General features: G+C 39.3%; 1 protein-coding gene across 1 annotated transcript in view; it reads right to left on the bottom strand.

The window, feature by feature from the left end:
• NTF3 (neurotrophin 3) overlaps positions 1-12,514 on the bottom strand; it is a 51,410-nt gene extending 38,896 nt beyond the window's left edge. Inside the window, exon 1 of the mRNA XM_065672069.1 lies at positions 12,353-12,514. Coding sequence (XP_065528141.1) covers positions 12,353-12,370 — 18 coding nt within the window. The 5' untranslated portion in view covers positions 12,371-12,514. The remainder of the gene's footprint in view (positions 1-12,352) is intronic.
• Between the last annotated feature and the right edge of the window lie 12,426 nt (positions 12,515-24,940).

The raw sequence follows: 24,940 nt of genomic DNA, 5'->3' as shown, positions 1-24,940 counted from the left end.
GAAGCATTGTGAGTTCTCGTAACTGAAATTAAGATGAAAAGCCAAACAGAAAATCTGCTCAGACAAGGAACAGGGCATATTCAGTCCTATTCTATGTACAGTTGTTGTACACACACATATATATGCAGACATATATACATACACGCATGCATATATATATATCACTTATGCACATATGATTCCCAATATCTAAAGCAGAAAAGTCAGTGGATCTAACACCATCCAGAGACTGAACTGAACTGAACTATGATGGATTTTAGACTTCTGATTTTCCACTCAAAGATTTAAGGGTGCTGTATTTCGTTTGAAATTATTCTAAGAACAAGGTCCATATTATCTATAAATAAATTCTAATTAGCATAACATCAGAAGATGATGACACAGCTAATGCACCTTAACTGGAATCCAGACGGCAGCATTAAATGTAGTGTAGGAAAGACCAAGGCAGAAAATTTCCTCTGATATAAAAGGTAAAACTTTAAATTATTTTGTGCTTCTGTGTATAGCTGTATAATATTCAAAATAGTTGAACAATTAGGTTGCAAAAAATACTGAAAGGAATGGCTTTCCAAAATCATTTATCTTTCTTGTTATTTAGCCCTTGTTGAGACTGGGTTTTGATGTTGATAGCTGGCAAGGATGGGCTGGTGATGAAAAAACTTGACACCTGGCCCTTTTCATACTAATCTTTCAGTCTTTCCAGATGGCAAAGTTTACTTCTGTTCCCATCTGTTCCTTTTCAGTAAGAAAGAGGAAGGAAGAAATGAAATCACTAAAATATTTCATGGCTTTTAGAAGGATCTTTGAGATTCTTTTCAAGTCCTTTATTCTGGACCACCTTCCTGTGGAAGGCTGGTGATGGCACCTACAATTATTTACCTCAGATCAAAGGTAAAATTCTGTGTTTCATTTTTCAGATTTTCCCTGAGATAATTCATCTGGATGAGGTTCATGGATGGGAAAAACTGAAACAGCCAGAGTCATCACATCAGCACATACTTGTAAAAAGAGTAAACAAAACAAGCCGGCAAGCAAACAGACAAGAGGGGTATCAGACTTGTGATTAGACAACATGTGATGCCATCTATCAGTAGTCAGGTCAGAGCAGAACTTCAGGTGAAAATTTGCTAGTTCTGATTTACAAAACTGTTTATACATTAAGAAAACTTTTTGTGCAGAAACAACTACTCTAATTTCCCTGGTTATTTGCTATAGTTTAAATTTTGAGTTCTCAGGTCTTGACTCTGGGCTAAGTTTTCACTGCCTCAAGATGAACTTATTCCCTGGGGGTCCATTAGGCTTCTTCCATGTAAGTGGGGTCAGAATTAGGCTTCTGTTAAGCTAGTTATCTCCAGAGCTAGCAACTGACTATGCAAGAAAAATCAGCAGGAGTATGATAGAAGCTGATGGATGGGAAAAGACAAAAAAAAAAAAAACCAAAGTGAAATCTACCACTGGAAATCTGCTGGGTAACGAGGAACTCATTTTGGATGCTACTTTGTAATCTGTAAATTTCTATGTATTAAAATTAATCTGGAGAAAATTCAGAAAGCAATTAAATTAAACAAGTCGCTAGAGATATTTATGACTAAAAATCAAAATAATCAATTTTATGGACCTGGCTAAGGAAGGCTATGGTAGCCATGTGTGCACACATTTGAATATCTTAAAGAGCAAGAAGCTGTTCTATCTTTCTCTTGCCAATGATTTGGCATATTTCCCTTAGAAGACCAAGAAGATTTCTGACTCCAGCCATCCTAAAAGAGCATGTTGACCAGAGGAAACTGGAAATAGGCTGTAGCTTAGTTCATGTGTTCCCATAGAACAGTCTGAACACGTGAGAGGAGCCTTAACATGTTTGCAGGGACATGGCAGAGCAAGTGTCTGTCTTCTGCATGGCAGAGCCTGTGCTCACTATGCAGGCAGTTCAGGGTGCTGGCTCATAAAGTGCTGCCTTTTCTGCTCCACCTGAGCCTCTCTACACATGTGAATGTCTTCACACTGATCTACAGAGAGTCTTTGAGCAATTTTTTTCTGGAGAGCTTTGCAATGCCATCCAAACAGAAGTAAAGCTAGTTACCCTGATGTAGTTTTACCAATTTATTGTAGGATCAGGAGACCCTACTAGAGCAGGGTGCTGCATTGTGTAGGCATGCCAATGTGTATAAAGTTACATTCTGGACCTCTGTCCAGGTTGCTGCCAGCCTATAGACATACCTCAATTATCTTGGGAGATGCTGCTAAACCTATCTCTTGAAAAAGAGACAGTGACAAAGAACGGATTATTTATTAAAATATTTCTGTTATTTTCAATGATACCCTTTACTTTCAGCTCTTTCTCAAATAATGCCATCATTAGAAAAAAACACTAGAATTTAACTAATAAAAAAATAAAATTGAAACCAAACCTCTACTCTAAAAAAGAACTCTCGCCAGCTGTCCTACTGCCACTGAGGATTGTGCTGTTGCTAACAACTTTTACATGGAAAAGCACTCAATACTGTAGTAATGAGTGGCATTAAAGTTGCATGGGGGGTGTTATGAAGATTCTGAGTTGACACAGTCACTTGATGAATTTAAAATTAGACATGACAGAGCTTTGAAGAATATGCTATCTGGCTCGTTGGGATCTTAGGACCACAGACCATGTTAGGAGCTATTACAGTGTAGTAGGAGATGGATTTTGTTTGGTATAATTCTCCAGTTCTGAGGAATTCCACTTGACCCCCCAAGTTCAGCAGCTTTCAGAGTCGCCTGTGAGGGGACAGTATGAACCCCTGTGTTGCTCCAGTTCAACGAACTTCACTGGCTTTATCTTTGTAGCTGCAAGTATCAGTTTCCTGGTCTGTGGATGGCTGGTGTCTCAAGCAGCTAACAGATGGGTCAACAAGGAGACAGAGTTTTGAGCAAGGGGGAAGCCTGCCACATTTTTAAACTTCATTGTCCAGGGGGACTTAGTTGCAATTTAGTAGAACAAACAGAGGAATGGTTTGTTTCTAGGGAACTGGCAAATTCCAGCAAATAAATGTATTTGCTACAGTTTTTGCAATCAAATACACCGCTCATCTAATATAGGCATATTCTCTTCCCCTCTCTGACTTTTATGATTCAACATACTAAAATGCTTTGAATGTGCATCCATGGTTTTAAAAAAAACAAACACCAAGACTCAAATTTAAGATTTGTTTATGGTCCCATTAATTTCAGGAGAATTGCCTGGGTGCAGCTGAGGTCAGAATTTGGCCTGCAATCAGATGCCTTTCCACTTTTGCTTAGGTGAGGATTCCTGCTTCTGTGTAAATCAGAAATAAATCCATTGAGTTCAGTGGAAGTGCTGGTGTTAAATGTGTCATCAGAAACTGTCAGGAAAAGCACAATCTGAACCAGAGAAAAAATAAACCAATGAACTCACCAAAGAACAACTAAACTGATCAGATTTGCTTAATGCTGGTTCTGGGGACAGCAAACACTGAAAAGACACCAGCTTTTATTTCAGAGGAATAAAGCAAATGAGAACAAACTATGGGAAAGAAAGCAAACTGAACAGGAAGATTTCCTAATAGAGAAAAGACGGAAAAAAAAAAAAAAAAAAAAAGGAGAAAAATCAGAATATTTCCTTGGACTTTAAAAACATATCTGTTTCCTCAAAATGCAAACTCTTCCAAGAGAGACCACTCCCTATCCTAGCAGATGTTAAAACTAGTTTTAGCCTCCCAAGGCAAGATTTAACTCCATGAAGCTTTTTTTGTTTTTGTTAAAAATGAAACAAACAAACAAACAAACAAACAAAAGGCAAAACACCAAAACCCACTAATTCATCTTGCATTGGTAGACTGGTTTGCTTTTCTCAGAGCCTGTAGTTGCCACTCTTTCAATATAAAATCAAAACATTGTTCTTGAGTGATTCAAATGCAACCTTTCAGCAGAAAGATGAAGTCTCTGTCTAGTTTGCTTCATGAATAGATTTTGTATTATTAAGCTGATTCGACATTTTTTCCAAGTACACATAGTTTCCATCCACAAGGAAAGAAATATTAAGGCAGTACTTCCTAAAGATGTTAGAATAATGTGAGATATTTGCCATCTCTCTGAAAGGGAGTTTTACTCTGTAAAATTGTCTTTTGCAAATCACACCTGCTACCAGAAGTAGCTGGACTATACCAGTCACTCTAGACAGCCAATACATAGTCACTCAGGGGCTGAATTTTAGGAACCTATCCTTTTAAATAAAGCAGGACCAGGATATGATGCAAAGCCTGCTTCATGTAGGCTGCTTTATGGGCAGGTGTCACACAGAAGTACTGAGAGGTGTGCTTGGCAAATGCTGGTACTCACCACATAGGCCTGAGCAGAAAGTATGACTCTTCTTTAACACAGAGATTTGTAAAGTATGAGTATTCATATTCTTACCTACAAGGCGAAGAATATTTAAAAGAGTTCTAGTTTGTAGGACTTTCAGATCCTCATGGTATTGGATTAATTGTGCTTTTATTACTATCAATACTAAAACTTCCATTTGTTTCTGAAAAGAAGTGTCAACTCTGGTTTTGAAAATCCTGCTTTTTCTAGACCTTAAGGCCATTAGGTTCAAAAATATATTGGTAAACAGTAACAACAAAGGAAAGTTGCTTAAGATGTTGGGGGATCTAAGTGGGAGAACATGCAAATATCAATAAACACTGAAGAAAAGCTGTCCTTTCAGGAAGACTTTTTTACGTTATAGATTTATCTGCATCATCCATTTGGAACTTTGATCATGTAAAAGACTATGGAAATTGTTTGAGAAATGTGTGGAGGAAATAATTTTGTACCTATCACAGGAGCTGAAAAGAATGAACTGAACAAATATTTTCTTTCGATTGTACAAATCCAGGAAAGACCCCCAGCACATGAAATGACATATCCCTCTTAATGACCATGGTTTTGTTACCTAATCCAGAGCAGGGCAAAGTCTAAGATGGTGTCAGTGGACTTTATTTTTGCTGCTACCTTGCAGCTACCTTGGTTTTGTGCCTACTGCTCGTATGCTAGGAGTAGGTAAGGAAGTGTGGGGAATGGTAGAGAGAGGACACACACAAACATTTCCACATTCTTCCAAAGCATTTCTTAAATGTTTCTGCTATACTATTTGTATATAAGGAATCTTTCTTTTTCACTCAGCTGACTATGTATTATATTTTTTATTCCCCTAAGGCATAGGATTTGTCATTATCGTTTAGTATTTCTGAAACGAAGCTCATCACAGATCACAGCATCTAGTGGTACTACAAGTTTACCTCAAACAGATCATACTGGGAAAACTGGTTAAATGTCTCTATCACATTTATAAGGTCTGTATTTAATAGTTAAAAGTCATAACATCTGATCTTGGTTTGCAGCAGATACCAAATATTGCCCTAATCCTATCTCTCAAGGGGACAAAAGCTGCTTTCATCTTGTGAGTGTGCTTGTCTACCTCCTGGCTGAGGCAGAAGCCACAGGAGAGGAGGCTAACTTATAACTTGTCTAACCACAGAGCTTTTCAGAAGCAGTTACTGGATTTAAATTTCACACTCACAACCTGAATTTGCTTTTGACTGTAGATGAGCCTTTAAACATTCATGTAGAGTGCAGCTTCCTTCTTCTGTAACTCTCCAGTTAACTGCCAGTTACCTCTGACAATATTGATTTAGACTTTTGGCAAATGTGCATGAATTTTTGTAGGGCCATAGCCTAGAAATATATATTTCAAAGTTAACTAGATTAACACTTTCTCACATGCTAACTCAGCTAATGTAAGATAAAGCATGTAAAATCTATAGCAGGGACAAACCCAAAATAAAGGAATTTATCGCTGGAAAGTGTGAAAGAGCAGCTGAGAAAAAGGACATTTATTGCTGTGGTTCCATTATCGGTAACATGCAGCTGAAAGACAGAAAATCTTGGAGGACTGCTGCAAATCTTACCCCATAGGTTGCAATACTCCACGAATGTTTTCATCTCCTCTGGTACAAGCTTGTAATAGATAACACAAATGGAGTTTGTTCTATGGAATATATGTATTTACATGGCTAGGCAGGCAGTAACTCCCTCTAAAGTACAAGCAGAGTGGCAATGACTCATGCACGTTGGTTTCCCGGCACTGCCTGATGGAAAAGTGGAATTACCTCCTATCCTTTCCATGTGCATTGAAACACAACCAATATGTTGACTTCTCTGAGCTCCAGATGACTACCGATGAACTTTGTTGCAACATGTACAGACACACAACCCTCCTGGACACACCACTGTGCTCATGCAAACATACCTCTATCACACATTTCCGCAGAGGGCAATTTCAAACACAAACTTAGAAGCCAAATTGGGAAAGACCCTTTTGTGTGTGTGCAAAGAGGTGGAGAGGAACGAGACATACAGAAAAATAAGAGAGGGAGGAGTATATGATGTGTTCTGATCTTTCCAAATCATTGCTGTCCTGAAGGAAAGGGCCACCTTGCTTAGCTTGCTCACACAGCAAGGTGCTTGTATCACATAAAGGAAAGAAGGAGAGTCTTAACTGTACTGGATACTTGGGTGTGTTTTTCTTTTAATTCCTCAGGAAATGTAATGTTCATTGAGGCTTTCTGCAGAGGAGTCCCCTTCCCCTATGGACTTGAAGGCCATGATACAGTCAGGAACATTAGCTCTGTATATTTCCTCTAGAACACAACCTTGAAACTACTCCATACCCACCCTCACCACTTCTCTCTTCACATGCACTTCCCATCTGTCCCTCCAGAAAGCAACTTATCCCCATATCCCCCATCGACAGATGCTTGAACAGGGATGGTTGTCTCCCACACAGAAACAGCTGCCATCCAACTCTGTCATCCCTACCCACACGCATCTTCTTTCCACTGCCTGCTCCTAGTCACCATGAGGAGGCACACACATGTTCCCGCACCAGCAAACATCTGCAGGGACACCCAGATGTTCCAGCAAACACATTTCTCTGGCTGTGGCATGGCTACAGAGGAGTCCAGGCAGGCACAAATGCCCCATGTTCTTCTCATTCCAACACAGATTGATCACTCATACTTTGATCCACTGCCTGCCCCAGTCCAACACTAACTGTACCCATCAATCCATACCTCTTTTCCTGGCCAGCTGGCAAGTCAATGCCACTATTTGCTTTTTATTTATTTTCTCAGCAGTTAGGTGGGGAGGAAGCTGTGTTGCCAGAGACCAGAGCATTACCCTGGGCCATGCTGGTGCCAGTGGGCAGGGTAGGCTGGGACCTGTTTTGAGCCCAGCTGCATCCCAGTGGCTGGGGCTGATTGTCTCCCCCTCGTGGACAATCTCTTGATGACCCCACCACCCACAGCCTGCTTGTGGGAAGTTCACTGTCACCGTAGGAGAAAGGGGCTTTCCACTGACCACAACCAGCTTCGAGCACCATCAGGAAATATTATTCAGCTGGGGAGCTTGAATTGGACTCCTTAGTGGGAAACAATGGTATAAAGTATGACAATGGTTTCCCCGCACAGACCATAGTTGTACTAACTGCCTACTAGCTAAATATTTTACAGAGTACTCATTTTATTTTCTTTTTTTTTTTCCTCTTTTTTTTTTTTTTTTTGGCAGGGATTGATCCATGGAGTAAATCAGATTGGTATCCATGAACTTTTATGTGACTGTTGGTATGTAAAGTCTGGGCCCAGAGGCTTCAGCCTTCAAGCTTAAAGGTTCAGTGTGATCAGACTGTCTTCTCCCAGTGAAAGTCTTGCACAATTGCTCACAATCTTCTTATTAGCTATGGATGTAAACAAACACTTTCTGACCCAGTGTAGGACAGTGCTTAAGATGGCACCAAACCCCTAGGCAAGCCAGACAATTTGAAGATATTGGTAGAGCAGATTAAAAGAGCAGATGTCAATATAGGTGATTGTTTTGAAGGGAAAGACATTCTTGGTGTTTCTCTCACACCCATAATGTGTCCTATGCATTTAACCTTCAGCCAGCTGCACATTACTCCAGCACTGCTTCAAGCCATGCAGAAAGGTAGCTCTTTATTGTTTCCTTTGACTGACATCTGTACTCCCTATGTGTACTTCTATCCTATGGTTGTTCATCCAACAGCCCTGGTAATGGGTCCTGGAGAAATATCTCTGCCATTTTGCACCTGCAGTAGTATAGTGAAGTTTGAAGGCATGAAAATAAGACACATTGATATGCCTCCAAATGAAGCTGGTATAAATATTTTCGTTAGACATCCTGGGGTTTTGTTCAGGATTATTCAGTCATTCTTTAGAAAAAAAGTCTGTAAAATCTCTAAAGGAGAGCCTGCCTGCTGTGCACATCACACAGAAGGGAAGCACATTGAGGGCACGTTTAGTCCTATTGCTACCCACGCACCAAACCATTTTCTCAGTTAGTCATCTTTCCCTACCCTCCTTCTCAATGCAAACATTGCTTCTTAGTCCTCATGAAACTCACCTCTGTTGTGTGCCTTACATAACTTATTTCAACACAGAGAGTTGTGCCACAAATGCAGTGGACACGTGATTCTCCTGCTGGCCTCCTGTAGCCATCTTCATGGGTACATTTTTGTAACTTCCACACAGTCCCTTATGGCAACCTGGGACTCTTACTTGCCCCTTAAGGATTTCAGCTTCTTCCTGCAGACCCACTGGATCATTATCATCACATGCCTGCCTCTACAACTCTGCCAGTCACATAAGCACAACACTCACTGGACAAATCTGTCCGAGCACACAAAACCAGCAGCTATTGTCACTGCCTATATGCATTTACCTATGTCCCCTACTTGCTCTCCCTTACACTTAACTCCCAACCTGCTCTCATGCTACTATGCATGCATGTACAGACCCTTGCACACTTACGCAGCCTCCCTTAAATTAAGAGGCAGATAACTACAGATGGCTTAAGCCGTCATAAACTTTTTCTCACTCCTCATCACTCTTCCCTCCCCCATAAGCTGTTTCCCTTCTCCCAGGCCCCACACCCAGGTCTGCAATCCTTTCCTGTACTTCCCTCATTTACTTAGAGCATGCTTCATGCACAAATCTCCCTTATCAGACACAGCTTTTCACTCCTTTCACCTTCCCTTCCACAGCTCTTACAAGCAGGCACAAACTAGCAGGTACTTTCCTTGCTTACACACTATTATGTGACAACCTACGCTAAGTTTCTCACCCCTTGTAACATGAACTGTCATTCTCATTCACTTCCACTTCATGCCCTACAGCTCCTAACTCCACTTACCTCTCCACACACTTCACACTTTACTTTTGACATTAGTACAACCATGTGGCTTATAGGGCCCTCCAGGTAGTTATCCCTTCCATTCCTTCTCTTCTCACCCTTTATATCTCTAGTCATTTCTCCGCTAAGACATTTGTTCCACTCCCTCTTGCTGCTTCACTTAGCCAGTACCTACCACAGAGATATAAGCACATTTGTTACACCTCTCTCAACAGAAAATCACTCCTTTTTGTTTGTGTATGCATTCTCCTCCTCCTACACCCCTCACATTATTCCTTACTTTACATTGTTTTCCTCAACTGCTTCCCCTATATTACCAGTTCTTCTCATGTGTCATCTCAACTACCTGGCAAAAAGGCATCCTCTGTTTCTGCTGGCCAAGGCACTCCTGCATATTTGCACTAGTTTCTCTGCCTATGAAGAAATAAACCCCTAAATTTCCTCTCATCCTGTGCTCTCTTGCCTTATACTTCCTCTGGATGCCTAGCCATCTTTACAGAAAACCTAACTCTTAATTTCATCCTCATACCTCCTACCTTTCTGATTTTTTACCCATTCTCATGCTCCTCAAGACCTGCTACATCTTTATATTCCTGTCACAGTTTACCCTGCCCCTATGGTTTCCACAATCTTGCATTTCCTCACAGCACCTTCACATGGCTTTTCCTCAGTTCTGTCTCTCCCTTGCAACCAGGCAGCACACTCCAGCAGGCGTCCAACCTCCTCTGAAATTTCTCTAAGCAACTACCCCCTCACATACCTTTATAGGTCCCTATACCCTTTCCCATCACCACACCCCATCTCCATCCAGCTCAGCTTTTTTCCTCTGCATTCCTCTTCTTGGCGTGTGTTTCTATCACCATGCAAACCTTCCTTTTCATGCTTTTCACACCTTCCTCGCAAATACATCCTCATATCTATTTCTTGGCAGAATCAAAGGTGTCTCCTTTAGATGACCCCCACAAGCATCATGTAGCTGATTATTTTCCATACCTTTCTTCAAATAGACAATAGTTCACATTTTTCTTCCTCCTCCAAACATCCTTTGTGCCCTGTGCTTTCACCTTTCTCCCTCCACTCCCACTCCATACCCTGCCTCCCCCTTGCACACCCTAGCATCTTTGTATATCCCTTTCACATCATCATGCAGCCTCCAGTCTGCACCTTTTCCCATCCCTTTCAAGTGTTACTTCCCCTTCTGAGCTCCTAAAACTTTTTTCCACCCACAAAGATCCTCTTTTTCCAGTTGACCTGCAGCAGTTCCCCTTTTTAGCTGACCACCTTTGCATGGCTCATCTGTCCTAATTAACCCAATACACAATACTCAATACATAGCAGTTTATTTTCAGTACATAACGCTTTACCTCCAAACTCCTTATATCTGTATTTCTAGTAGCATTTAGTTCTTCTTTCCATGGTGAAAAAGACAAAAAAATCCTAAACCTATGTGTATTGCATGTCCCAAATTAGAGCACTCTTCTGCACAAAAGCACGCACCTCCTGGCTCTCTGGTACATCCTCTTTTCTCTACATATTTTACGTCTACCACCTGCAATCACGTCTAGTTTTCCTCCCCCCTCTATGCTCACACACAGAGCTCCTGGTACTGACACGTGTATCTAAGACCAATCTTTTTACTACTAGCAGCTGGAACCATGCTGAACTCTCTCCCATTCTCTACTGCTTTTGTTTGCCTTCCCACAAAGTGATTTTTTTCTCTTTTTATTATTATTTTTTTCTTTTTTGTTACATCTCATTTATGGGTGTTTCTTAAACCTCTCCTCCACTTACAGGTTTGCACAGATCAGGTATTTCTCTGTGCCCGAGAATGTCTCTCCTATTTGTATTTTCCTGAAGGCGCAATGTAAAAGCAAACTTTACATACCATTTGCACTCTTCATGCAACAAATCACATGTGCCTAAGAGCAAAGAGTGCTTTCTGAAAGGTTGTAGCTCGTAACAATTGACTGGACCATATAGCATGCATCCCTGTCTATTTAAAAGAGGAGGGGGAGGGAAGCAACCCCTCTCACACACACAGAGTCATCTCTAAATAACTGGTTTTGCAATATAGGAACCAGAGAATGTGCGCATAGCAGCCCTATTCAATCCAAAATATCCATCTCTCCGGATACTGCATATTTATAGTTCAAGAGATAGGATCAACACAGAGCTTTCCCGTTTATTTTAATGAAGGATTAAGAACTGATCAGAAAGCTATCTAAACCATTCAAGGACTTTTTCCCCTCTTGCTAATAGCAGTTTGGTGTCTCCATAAGGACTCGCCAGTAACTGACGCTTTAAGCTGCATTTCAGCTGTTTAGATGAGAAACAGCTTTCTATTTTGCTCTCTATATGTGCGTCTATGTTGATTAGTTGTGTGCTTCATTCCTAGAAGGAAATTGCAACGTAAGAATAGTTTTCCTGCCATCCTAGCACAGAGTGAGTGTATCTTTTTCACCTAGACACAGATGTGCAGGCAATCCTTTGATCTCCAGTTTCTCCCAGAGAATTTAATGTTTGGGTTTGAGGAGAATGGGAATTAATTCAAAGGTCATTAATAGGGTTTCCAGTGTCTGGCACAAACAAAAAAGAAAGTTCCGGTGAAGTTATTTACCTGAGGCAGGCAAAGTCTAGAAATTTAGAATTTTGACTTTGCTTGTCATGGGCTCTAACTTTCCCTTAGGGCAAGCATGCTACGTATGCTGAGGCTGGTTCTTGCAATCCACAATCAAGATTTCCAGCCCCTTTTGTTATACCTGAAGTTGCTGGTTTCCCTCTTAAAATAAAAACAAGAGTCTCTTTTGCTTTTGCCTCTTAAATCAGATTCCTTTCACACCTCATATTTCTCCTCTGCTGTTTTCTTGCCAGGGACCTGAACAACAGTGTGCAGAGCAGGAGAAGAGAGGAACCTCAGGACTAAAGCAAGCTATAGGGCAAGTAGGGGTGGGGGAAGGAGGAGGCACAATAGGAAAGGCAACATTTGGGGCAGATTTACTGCTTACAAGAACCCCCCTCTTCCCCATTATACTTCTTTAAAGGACCCCTCTCCCCCCCTCCCCTCCCCGCCCTCTTAGGACCCTATTAGAAAACGTCAAATTTCCCTTACCGTGGTAGGAGTAACCATGGCATCCGTGTGAATGTTTCCAGAAAAGTCGACATGAAGAGAAAGGTGGATGTAAATATGTTCATTCAAAGTCCCAAAGTTGGTCTGCTTGGGCTGTGCAGAGTTGCTCTATGGGAGAGGAGCCTTAAACTCTGAGTCCCGTGAACATAATCTGCTCGATTATAACAAACCAGCTCAGCCAGATGGCTCTGTGCTTTGCAGATTAACCCCTTTATTGCCATGCTCTGCTTTCCTTACCTACCATTTATAATAACCTTGCCTGGTTGGGGAATTTCAGAGAATATGGCATTTTTTTGAAAATGACAAAACTGTCATAAAGGCAATATTTTCCCCTGTGTGCTCTAAAAAAACATCATGTGACTATTTTCTTTTTTTAATTCAATCGACGGTTTTATTCCTCTTCCTGGCAAATTTTTTTCATATTATTAAGAACAGTATTAGCACCAGGGAACATTTTAGAGAATTCTTTTGTTAAATCATAACCATTTCTTCCAGACTGCGATTCTCAGAAGACAAGGATTTTATTGCAGGAGTGTCTCTGTGTTTGCACTCTAATGGACCATCCACTCTCCCCACCCTTCCCCCCCCTACTCTGTCTGTCTCCCACATGCACACTCACACACATGCACACGCACACCCTTTGGTCAAACTGCCAGCATGTGTTGCTATTCTTACACATATTCAGAAGTCATTATAGGACATGTAAAACAGGTGAAACAGAGACACAGAACCAGAATGCCGTAAGCCTCTGCTCTCTCCCTCCGGCTCCTTTTTTTTCTTTTTTTTTAACTTTTTCTTTTTAATTACTAAAAAATCTTAGACAAGTTTATCTTTTTGGTCAGCATTTCTGTCAATCATGTCTCTCCCCCATGACACAAAATAAGTGTTGGGAGAAATATCCACTGTTAAGAACAGACCTTACGATGAATTTGTTTCCAGATATTCCTCCTGTTTCGATTTGCAGATTAGTCTATTAAGTAAAGGATGGTGAATGCCAGAAACATGGAAAGTTCATCAGCAACCAGCAGCGACTGGTTTCCAAACTTTTTATTTAGAGTGATCGCTTACAGAGATGGCTGATAAATTTAGCTGCATGCCTCTAAGTCTCCCTCTAAATTTACATGCTTAAGTCATCCTTCTTTTCTATTTGATTCAAGCATAATCGAGCAAGTCACAACCATAATAATGTGTTCATGTAAGATACAACACTCCAAATCTTAAGAGTCACCAGAATGTTTCCTTAAGAATACTTGCTTGACTAGCTCATGAAGTTTTTTCTTTTGTTATTTAACCAAGGAATCTTTACTCTTTGCTCTCCCTGTAAGGATGATCAGCCCTCTCGTGCTGTCAAAGTGTTGTACCATCTTCTTTGAGACATTTTAATCCACCTAGATAGTTGTCACAGTTTTATTGGAGTATTTTCCACTGCAGATTGAAATACGGTCAGTGTCGTTTGTTGTAATTGTCCTTTATATGACTTTTTTTCCAACCATAAAATAATCTTATTTAGGGAGCTCTGAACTCTACAAATTGTATGTCTCATCCATCTCTGAGATGCTTATTCCCTCTAACTGCCCAAATGGAGAATGAAAGAGTCATCTTCCACTGTTGACTCCTAAGAACTCTGTACTAAAACTTGCTGCTTTGCCAATCAAAAAAGCACTGAAACCTGAATAACTCTAGAACCTTTTTGTCTTCAACCATTTGGCTGAATGCTGCTTCTGTCCTTTTTAGAGCTTTTTCAGCTCAGAGGAGAGAATCAGAATCAAATCCCATCCTTCTCCCCACCCCCCAGCACTGTAGTCAGATCTGAGAAATGCCTAAAATGTGGCACAGGTTTTAATCTCCTGAAGTGGACAAACAGTGTCAGGAAGAGAAAATTTTCCTGTGGCTAGTGAATGTTCCTCCAGAAGCAGGCAAAGGGTTAAGCATCTGAAGGCAGCCCTAGCCCAGGAACTTTGCATTTGCAGCTAGCCCAGGAAAACAGGAAGGAAAATAAGTAGGCTACAAGCAAATATCCTAGGCAGAGGGGCTGCCTACCTCTGATGGGAAGCAAACCCATCAGAGCCAGGCAGCTTGTACAAGTTGAAGGGTTTTGCCCTATACTTGTGTCTGAGGCAGCCTTGTAATTTGAGATGTGACACCTTAATCTTGCCAAATATGTGTGCACTGTAAAAAGCATTGTAGACAAGGTGTTTTTGCAGCTATTCAAAATGGAGACGTGTTTGGTCCTTGCAGTTTTCCAGCCTTTCCTCTAAAGATGTTTTTGTTGTTCTGAAACTGGTTTTGTCCTAGATATTTTTGTGTCTCTGTTATTCTGTGGGTGGTGGGGTTTATTTCTAATGCTAAACCTTAGTGCAGATGGAATTTTTTTTTTTTTACACTTTAAATACGTTTCTGAATTTTTGATGGGAAACAGTAAAGCTCCCAAATGGTCACCTTATTTTATGAATCAGTCTTGGATATGACATTTTGACATGACAAAAAAGCATTTATTTTGAACAAGTCTCCATTCTGTCTTGAAGAATTTGAAATACTGCTCAAAGCATACTGTAAAAAAATCATCTTTAAATTCTGGGGATTTTGATTGGAATAATTACTAGACATTGATCTGATTATTTTGGCACTTTGTTCAGGCTTCAATATATGTAACATTTTGCATATTTTGAAGACATGCATTTTTCTCTATATATTAACAGGTACAACTGTCATTGCTTTTGATATTAAAAATTGAATATTTATAGAGAAGAAATAATGGAGGAAAACTTAGTTGGGTTTAATGCATGCCTTGGGTCATTATAAAAGGAGCTGGTTTTCTCCATTAACCGTTAGCTTTTGCAACAGCACCACTTTGTGGCTGAAGTCCCAAATACATAATGGAAGGGTGAATGTCTTCATGAATGTGCTTCAGGAAGTTTGTGTTGTCCTATGATGGTTTTGGTATGCATGGACTAACACACTTACCTGTGATGGAAGGATGTTCCAGCCCTATGTTCCTCCAATTCTGAGATGGTAGACTTGAAGTAAAGACAAACAAGAAGTGGAAGCAGAAGATTACCTCTGAACATTTTGTCTAAGCTCTTCAATACATGAAGTTGTTCATGTTTCAGATGTCAAAACAACTTCTGTTCAGGTTTCCAGAATTTAATAAAGGGTCTGACAACATCTGTAGAAAAGATTTTTTCTTGTCATGTGTTGTAAATGTTTATTAAAAGTAAAAATAAATTTGAGCATGGTTTTCTTTAATTGGTGGATATGGTGGTAAGAAAGAATAGGTTACTTAAAAATTCTTTTTAAACATTATTTGACTATTCATTTAAGACTAACAATGGTACACCTACAAAGCTAAAAGAATTGCTGAAACCTCATTGACATTGGCCTTCCATACACTTCCATTAGTGCTGAACTTGAGCCATCATGTATGCTCACATTTGTGTTTTCCTTACACTCTTGCACTCAAACTAGAAAAATAAGAAGCATTAAAAGAATTTCCAAAGAAGATTCACAAATTCAGTAAAATTAGATTCCGATAGACATTTCCTGGAAAGTCATATTCAGCAGTTTTTCCTCTTTCATAAGAAAATAATCTGTTAAATTCTAAAAATAATTACAACAGCTTGTAACAACACATTAGATCAAAGATGACATAGTAAAAGACAGGCACCCAAAGCTGTAGACATGCCAAGAGGTAGGATGGAAAAATTGCAGGGCAGTTACTATGAGCTGTTCATAAAAGCAATACACTTTACAGAGTTAGCTTTTATGTAGTTCACCTTTAAACCTGTTTTCTTGACTGAGAATTAACAAACTGAGATTAAATATAGGAAATATAATATTAATTAAAATAATATATAACAGATTATTTGATGCCTACTGAGTATAATTGCTAGTAGTTTCTCATGTAAAATATTTCTCACACACACAACGTAGCAGTATTCAACCGAAAAAGCGTGTTACAAATATTTTTCATTTCAAAGTTTCCTTGTTCAATTAAATATAGGGATCTGTACTTCTATATCAATATAAAGCTGTATGTTAAATAATATACAAGAAGGGGGTTACATTTGCTATTTGTTTTGGCAGTAGAGTTATGGGTCATTACAAATCTCTCTACTATACTTACGTGCTACATCATTTATCAATTTAGCACATATTTTGGACTTATATAATATTTGCCTTTTTCTGACGGTATCTAATTTTTCCAGAGACAGTTTTAAATATGCAGAAACAAATAAGAATTGCTGCAGAGAACAAGGTTAGTCAATGATAGGCATCATTTCGTGAAACAAAAAAGATCTTCTTTGTAACAACAGGCATACTTTTCACTGTTACTCATTTGTTATGATTACAAAATTAGTTGAAGAGAACTCGCATGACTATCTCTAAAGAAGCAACTTCTTATTTACGTAAATGCTAAGAACAAAAGTCAAACTAAAGCTGCATGAAGAAATTTGGTTCCACTACTTAAGCTGAAACTGGGAAGAGGTACCTTCAGTTTTTAGTGATGCTAGATGAAGAAGATATTTGGAATCACAGAAGCATTCTTTTGCAAGGAATATTAATTCCACATAGAAAGAGGTGCCTAGCCTGCAAAATGCATGAAGTACTCTGGTAAGACATCAGCTGGGAGGTAGGATCCAGTTCTGACTAAGTTCAAGTGTAATATAGTTTAAAACATAACATATAATGCAAAACGTTTACCGAAGAGAGAACTAGCCAGGTGTTATGGTTCAATACTTCAAACTTATAAAAATCTTCTGCATAGAAGAGACCAGCTCACATCCTGACTGAGACAAGAACTGGCAACTTGCAGTAAGATAGGTTCAAGTCAGATGTGAGATAAAACTGGAGAGCCCAAGCTCCAGAACTGGTTACCTGAGGCTGCTGTGATACCTGCTTCATGAAAGGTCCACAACAACAGGGAAAAGAAATCTATCAGAACCCACAAGGCTGTGACTGATCCTGGACTGGGCCAAGGGAAGTTCTGGGTAGTCTCTTTCAACCCATCTTTCCCAGGACTGCATCGCCTTTGAAAACAAGTACTTTCAAGAATATCATGTACTTAGTGGTCTGATCTAGCTTTTGAAGAAAGCTCCTCAGCGGAATCTTTCCGGAAGTTTCTTTTAGATATCCATATGCCTCAATTTGGGACACTAAGGGACTTGATCACTGGGGGCATTGTACTACAGATAACTACAAGCATCTACAGTAAGCAGACCTGCTTACTAAAACACTAGTACACATTAAAATTTCCCTAGCAGGGAGGTAAACTGGTTTTCTCTCCTGGACTGATGCTTCTGTGTCCTTGAGGTCCAGTGGAACTATAATATCTGAAGCAAGGCTAAAGAGAATAAATACAGGAGAGGACTTTATTTTTTTTTTTTTTCCAAACAGAAAATTAAAATAAGAATATCTACAATGAAGTCAAGCAGTTCCAAGGTGAAGGGCCTCAGAGCATTGTTGGTTTGCCGACATTGCATAAGCTGTGTCTGTTAAATTCAAACAGGGAACAAAGGCATCATTGAAGTGAAAGGCACAGTTCCACGCAATACACCTGATAGTACTCTAGCCACAGGAAAATGTGTCCTGATTTGTGTGTTTACATTCTTAACCTCAGTGTTAAATATAGGTGTTCTTCTCATTGTCATTTTCCCTTACTGGAAGAATTAGAAAATAAGGCAATACAAAGAAAGGAAGGCAATAGTAAAACACTCCATGAAAAATGCTCCCCAGCCTTGCTCACTCGCTTGCAAGCAGCGATAAAAGCTAGTGTAACAATGGAAATACAATTGGGCAATAACATTTTTTGGCAATTAATGTAGTTAAGGTTGTTCTTTTTGTTCTGAGTTTATGTTTGCTAGAACAGAAAAAGTCTTGATTCAAAATACAGCTGACAAGGTGTGTTTAACAGCAGAAGTCAGCTTTTGAAGTCAGTGTGCTGTTGGGTCATTTCTCAACACTAGCTTTTATATGCTGTATTTAGTATTTGTGTGTTCTGATCTTGCTAGGCATTTTAATTTGAATTAAAGCAATTTTTATTCAAACTTTTTATCTGATGGATGCTGATGCCCATTTGGCTGAGCTTCTGCATTTTAATTTTCTGAAAGCGTAGTGTGAAATCACATCTGCTGGAGGAGGAACAGGGCAGCAGACATAGCATGGATCAACTTTCAGTCAGCCTAAAACTGAAAGTCCTGTTTGAGCTAATGCAGATGTACAGGCAGGGGGGTTTAAACAATTCTGAGACAAACTGTGTTCTCTGTCAGTCCTGGCCTATCTTTTTTTAAATAGGCTATTTCCCAAATTTAAGCAGTGTGCCCATCTAGCTGCCTACATACTCTTTCATGGTCTTTAGACAAAACATTTAATGTGTCTGTTATAGTATTAAATTTAAGCTCACTGTGGTTGTCTGTGAACTAGTGAACTATTAGGAAGTCCCTGGCTTGAACCAGCACAGTTTCAAATGATGGTGTCCCCAGTAGCCAGTTAGTTTGGGCAGCTGGACTGCTGCAGGCCCATCCCAGCAGATAGTCTGTGTACCCCTCTTGTAGGCAGGTTATTAGCATGAATGTGGGCTCTCCATGCCTGTTGCTCCTGGTGCCCAGGATTTCTTAGTTTATTAGTATTAGATGACAGTAATGATTTCAACAATCTTCCGTGCACTGTAGGAGCAGGACCTCAAAGTGTTAAGATTGGAATTGGAAGAGTACTGAAGGACCAAATGGCATGGGCTTAAGTGGAAACACACAAGTCAAGAGCCTGTTCTCAAGCTGAGTTTGGCTCTCTCTATGGAAAGCAAGCTTGCAAAGGCACACCACAGATTGCTCCCTGGAACGTGGGGCTCCAAGGACCGAAGCCTGCAGTCATCATGCAGTGCTGAGCTGAGGCAAGGTAGGTGTTGGTCTACATGCAGTGTGAGAGACTCCCATGAAGATAGCTGATCAAACATGCACTACAGTTACAGTCAAGACCACTCCTAAAGAACTGTGTTAACAGGCAGAAGAGTTTTTTTCCGTCCTCAGGGACTTTTTTTGATCTCAATTCAAAGAAAGAGAATACCTTTTGTACATTGCCATGTGTGGCTTTTTTTAACCAATGAAATGAACAAATGTTTTTTGCCTAGAATCTGTCCTTCACCACTTTTATTGGAAGAAGAGGAAGGAAAAATTCAGCCTGTAAGGTATGAGTGGGAATAAGGAAAGAAGCAAAGAGACAGATTTTTAAATTGTCATTTCTTCTGAGTCTGAAAACTTCATGGCATGGCATTCCTAGGCTTTTGATGCGATCTCTCATCATAGGAGAGGGGGAAAATAAGAGGCTGAATGGGAAAATTCAGCATGTTCTTTTGATTGAATAGTACTACTGACAGTTGAGGCTGATTGTGCTTCAGGCTGTTCATGTCTGAAGTTATGTTTAAGTTCTTAGTTTCTAACTCATTCTTCTCTCTGCCCTCTAGATCAGCTCGTGCCAAATACTGTTCTGCTACATGGTCATGGCAAATCTCTCTTCCCAAATATCATCAATGTTTAACCCATGCTTGTGATTGTATAAAAGGTCCCTACTCACGTGTTCTGTTGTCTGTCATGTGTGCATTCCGGTTCTGTAGTTGGACTATTTCTTAATCAATCACTGTGAGGGCCAGAATAGTAACTGAGGTTAATGCCCTGCAAGGAAGGAAAATGAAGAAACCACGTGTTAAGCAGAGGACAACAGAGAGTGTTTATTACAGAAAGATGGGTATGGTCACACAATTGTCCGTTACTGGCAAAGCCTAAGGCATGAGTCATGGAGGCTTGGTCACACAAGTAGCAATAGGAAACTTTATGGGGCTTCACAACTGTCACAGTGTTATTGTATGCATTTTCTCTAATACACATGCTGTGTTTGATTTTCGTCTTTGATTTAATGTTTAATTCAATGCTTTTCCTCCTTGCTGAGAAGTTTCTGCTGAAGGTAATTCCCCAGCGTGAATGGCTTCTCTTATTAGCCAGCAGTGTTAGTTAAAGACAGACTCTATTCCTGTAGGCTTTGCTTTTAATGTAAAGCAAGACATTATTATGTTGTATAATGGCTTGAAATGTGTGCAAGTAGTTTCAATCTAAAGGTATGAAGGACAGTTTTCTTGACATTACTTACAGTCTAAGTATGTATCTTGGCTTTGCCTTAATTATCATGGTCTCGCCTAAACATCATGAAGTGAATAAAATTAAATTTTTATCCTGGGAGAAAATAAAATAGTTTTTCATGGCTAGTTCTTCTGAAGTTAGACATTATTCTTGCAGCAAGGCACTAGTCAGTGTTGTAGTCAGAATGCAGCTGATAACGGCAAATATTTTGGTTCCCAGCAACCCCAAATAAAGCAAAACTCCAGGAATCCCAGATTTCATTATGTAAACTTGATTATACTGGGATAGGCCCAGAATGTTAAACAAATAATAAAGTGTTTAAATTTGTCCATACCAAACTCCACATTCTCAGTGATTAGCTCGTTTTCTTTACCCTATCTTGACACCATCCCTATATATTCCCTTAAGTTATTGCAGCCTTCTCCTTTGTTCTGTACCAGACTTTAATTTTTCAAAATATTCTAAGAAAGGAAAGGATGCTATACTGTGTCTGAAAAGGTAACAGATCTGGATTATGACTGAGCAAGTAAGTGAGCAAGTTTCAGAAATCCTCCTAAAAATGCCTAGGAAGAACCAACACATTTCCTAGCATGCAACACAGTTCTAAGTCCTACCCCCATACAGAGGCTTTTGTCCTGTGATGTGATACCTACAGCAAGTTGTAATTGTTTCACTTGGAAAAAAATAACCATGCAACATGCCTTACTCTGCACTGAGAGAAATGCCACATGTCATTTCTGTTGCAGCCCTGTCTCAAGTTCTTTAAGGCAATTTCCATGCTTCAATGTGTTTTTCCCAGGGATGATATTCTGAATCAGCTTAATAAAATGAAGAACATTCAAAACTTCTATGGAATTATGCTTGGGTTACTTATTAAAAGGCAGTAGACATGTCCCTGCTCTCACATAAACGGCTTGTGCTGTTAAAACACCCCCTACTGTTGAGAAGATTGGTTAGCAATTAATGCTTGTGTCACGGTCTCTTTTATGGCTCTATGAGATGCACAGATTGATGGGGACAGGAAAACAGGGAATACTCATGCTGTTCTTGTAAAAGGAAGATATAAAAACCATTCAAAGATTGGGCTTGCATTTAAGTGTGAATGCATTAAGAAATTGTACTGCATGCCAATAGAGAAATCCTCACTGCCCAGATGCCTGGTAGGGTTGCATGGTCTGTGGTTTTAGGGTGTCCGTATAGTACGCTCTGTGCCTACGAATTTTAGCTTGCATAAACTTTGTGCCTTGAGGTAAAATCTCCTGGGATTTTGTTTCAGTTCATGTCTCTTTTTCATCTCCCAACAGAGATGAGCTGGGTATGCCAATATTGCGTGATTTACAGTGACTTTTTTACGAAGTGCTGTTCTACCATTGCAGTGGCTTTTCAGTGTGCAGGCTGTTATCACTGACCCCAAATTATAGATAATATTACATCCTTGTGTTCTGCACACATGGGATTGTGTGTATAACATGTGTTCTGTGGTCCCAACCAAGTGCTTAACACATCACCAACCCATTCATAAGACCAGTTCTGGGTTTTGTGTGAAAAAAGTGAAGTAGAGTGATAGTGTTTAGGAAGTGGGAGACAAACAAAAAGGCAAGTGGACGGAATAGCTAGTTGGAAAAGTAAATAGTATTGGAAAGCACAAGAATAAGTGCAGTTAAAGGAATTTGGAGAAATAAAGATAGCACTTTGTTTGCGTATACTGAGGCTACAAAACCATGTCAACAGGCAGAGGAAAGTGATAAGACATGACTTTGCTTCTCCTACAATAGCCTGAGGCACAATCACTTTTGCAGTTATTTCACACTACCACCTACTCAGGCCAGCTGTTAAAAGCTACAACTGAATTATCACCCTCTATACTCAGAAGTGCACCCGGAGTCTAACTCTGACATGAAAACATAGTTCTTTGCTATTAGTTTCAGATTATTATGAACAGTTCATTCTGGTACTGAATATTTCCAAGATCTCAAATTAGATATTCACTCTGCCACAGCATTTTAACCAAAAAAATTACAGCATTTTTATTTCCATGAAAATAAAACAAGCCCAGCATGTTGTTAGCATTCTATCTGAGGAAAAAATGTAGGTTTAGGTCTATTTAAAAAAACACTGAATCTCTACTTAAAAGATTATTTTTGTTTCGAAACATTTGGACTTGAAAGGATTCAGTTTTCAAAGTCAGCTTTAAAAGCAAGTTAACTGGAAGATCAATCTGGATGAGGTGTTCAAAAAATATTGTGTGAGTATTTTAAGCTAAATTACTGAAAAACTTCAATGAGAATGACATATTACTGCAATACTTACATTGTATTTATGTATTTATCTCAAAAATTGCATTTTGATTAACAGATTTCCACCCAGCTTGCATTAAAAGATTAATACCCTTTGATGACTCTGTTCTGGCATAGTGCAGTAAAAATTATGCGGGAAAGCTGACTCTGATTATTTTGTTAATAACTTCTACTGAAGCAGGGTTGGGGTTTGCTGGCTTATACAATGATTGTTCTGACCTCCTCTCCTTGTAAGAGCAGAATGATAATGGCGAGTCCTCTCCTGGGCATTCCATATCTAATGTTCGAACAAAATATCCACAACTTTGCAAGCACAGATTAATTACTGGATCTCCTTTATTACAGATGGATATGACTGTGACAACACAGTCAGAAAGCATTTAGCTATCACAGAGCAGCATCTGAAAGTATGCACAAATGGACCATCTTTGTTGTTTTGCTATGACGAGCCAAAGTAATCTTTTTTTTTTTTTTTGTAACAACTCCCCTGTGCCTGCCAATGTTATACACAGGGCAGGCAAGACTAACATTTAGTATTAGGGGTTAACATAACAAGGGCAGAAAAGCACACTTCAGCCTCCAGGGAGGTGGATAAACATTGTGATCTCTTGCTGGCAGTGGCTGTTCTGCTGAGAAATGTTCTTGCTTTTGGTCTGGGTTGTGGGAGGAAAGACATGAAGCAAACTGGCCTTTTTCTTCCATTAGATATGATTATGAAAGTCTTCCAGTTTTGTGAGCATGGAGTATGTATGCTGATCCTTTAACTGCTTTGTGACCAGCAGAGAGGTAAAATGGTCCCTTTATCAGGTTTTACACAGTTCAGAAATGCGCTTTATCCTCTGAAATTAATGTCAAAGTATTTAAAACCCACTGAGAATAAAATTGCTTTACATCCAGCTAAAAACAAAATGAATAAAAGTAGTGAAGCCAAGGTAATTTCTTTCTCATGTTATGTCTCCTCTTCATTACTAGAGTGATTTATAAGTGTCCACAGTGTAAACTGGACTCCTGCCTTGGGTTACTTTGAGTTTCTATGAAAACCACCGTATTTCTTTTTAGGAAGTTAGATTTTTCCCCAAACTTTTTGGTTACTCAAGGGGAGGAGAGGGGGTGGGGGAGTGAGAAACTCCTTTTGGGTTGATATTAGCTACTCTAAAATATTTTTCAAGCAGAATTGTTTTTTTACGATAGTTCCACATTAATCAGACTCTTCCTTTCTTCTACCCTATTCCTGAGAGCTGCAGTTCAGGTTACCTATCTCCTAATACTAGTTTCCTAAGCAGGACAAACTCATTGCATGATGGATTGCATTTAACACCAAGGTATTAAAATGTCAGTCGCGGACATCAGAGGAGCAAAGTGTATCTCAGGAAACAGTGTTTAACCCATGACTGGAACAAAATGATGACAGAAAGACTTTAAAATACATATCCTACAAATCCTAAGGAGATCTTGAGTGAAGGAAGATTGTGTTGAACAAAGCTGTAAAGAAATATGTTCCCAGTTTGCTTGGGATTATTTTTATTTGGTCAGAAAGGTAAGTGACAAACATAAATCAAAAAGTGATATTTTGGATTTGTATCATCTCAATGTAGGACAAATATTTCAATTTTGAACAGTCTTTAAAGCATAATAAGTGCAATTTATCTGCCTCTAGGTTCTACTTATGTGTATGAGAGATGGTGAGTAGTGTTTTGCAAATTTTGTTTTGATGGTGAGTAGTGTTTTGCAAAAACGTAAAACAAGTCTTCTTAATATCACATTTATAAAACCATATACTCTCTTAAAGTGTTATAAATAGTAGTAATTCTGATTCAACTCTCCATATATATTTATTTCTATCTCTATTTGGGATCAGTTTCAAAATTTAGGGAGTTTTACTCTTAAAGTTAAAATATATTCACAAGTTTTAGTATTTGCCTTTTTTGTCCTTGTTTAAAACTTAATTTAGTTTGTTTTCTCCCTCTTAGCCTACAGATCTTTCCATTCCATTCCTTTAAGCCTTACCCTTTATCTTTCTAGAATTGTGTTTTCTTTCCTTTATCTAAGAAAAACAAAATGACAAAACCTCAAGAAAGTGCTTGGAGACATTAGATGTTGTAGAGAGCTGTGTTACATCAACAGCAGGTGTAAGCAGCTGTTTCTTT

This window comes from Lathamus discolor, chromosome 1 (assembly GCF_037157495.1).
Source record: "Lathamus discolor isolate bLatDis1 chromosome 1, bLatDis1.hap1, whole genome shotgun sequence".
In the NCBI taxonomy this organism is placed as follows: domain Eukaryota; kingdom Metazoa; phylum Chordata; class Aves; order Psittaciformes; family Psittacidae; genus Lathamus; species Lathamus discolor.
Note: the sequence above shows the minus strand (reverse complement) of the source record. Positions and strands in the feature narration are given on the sequence as shown.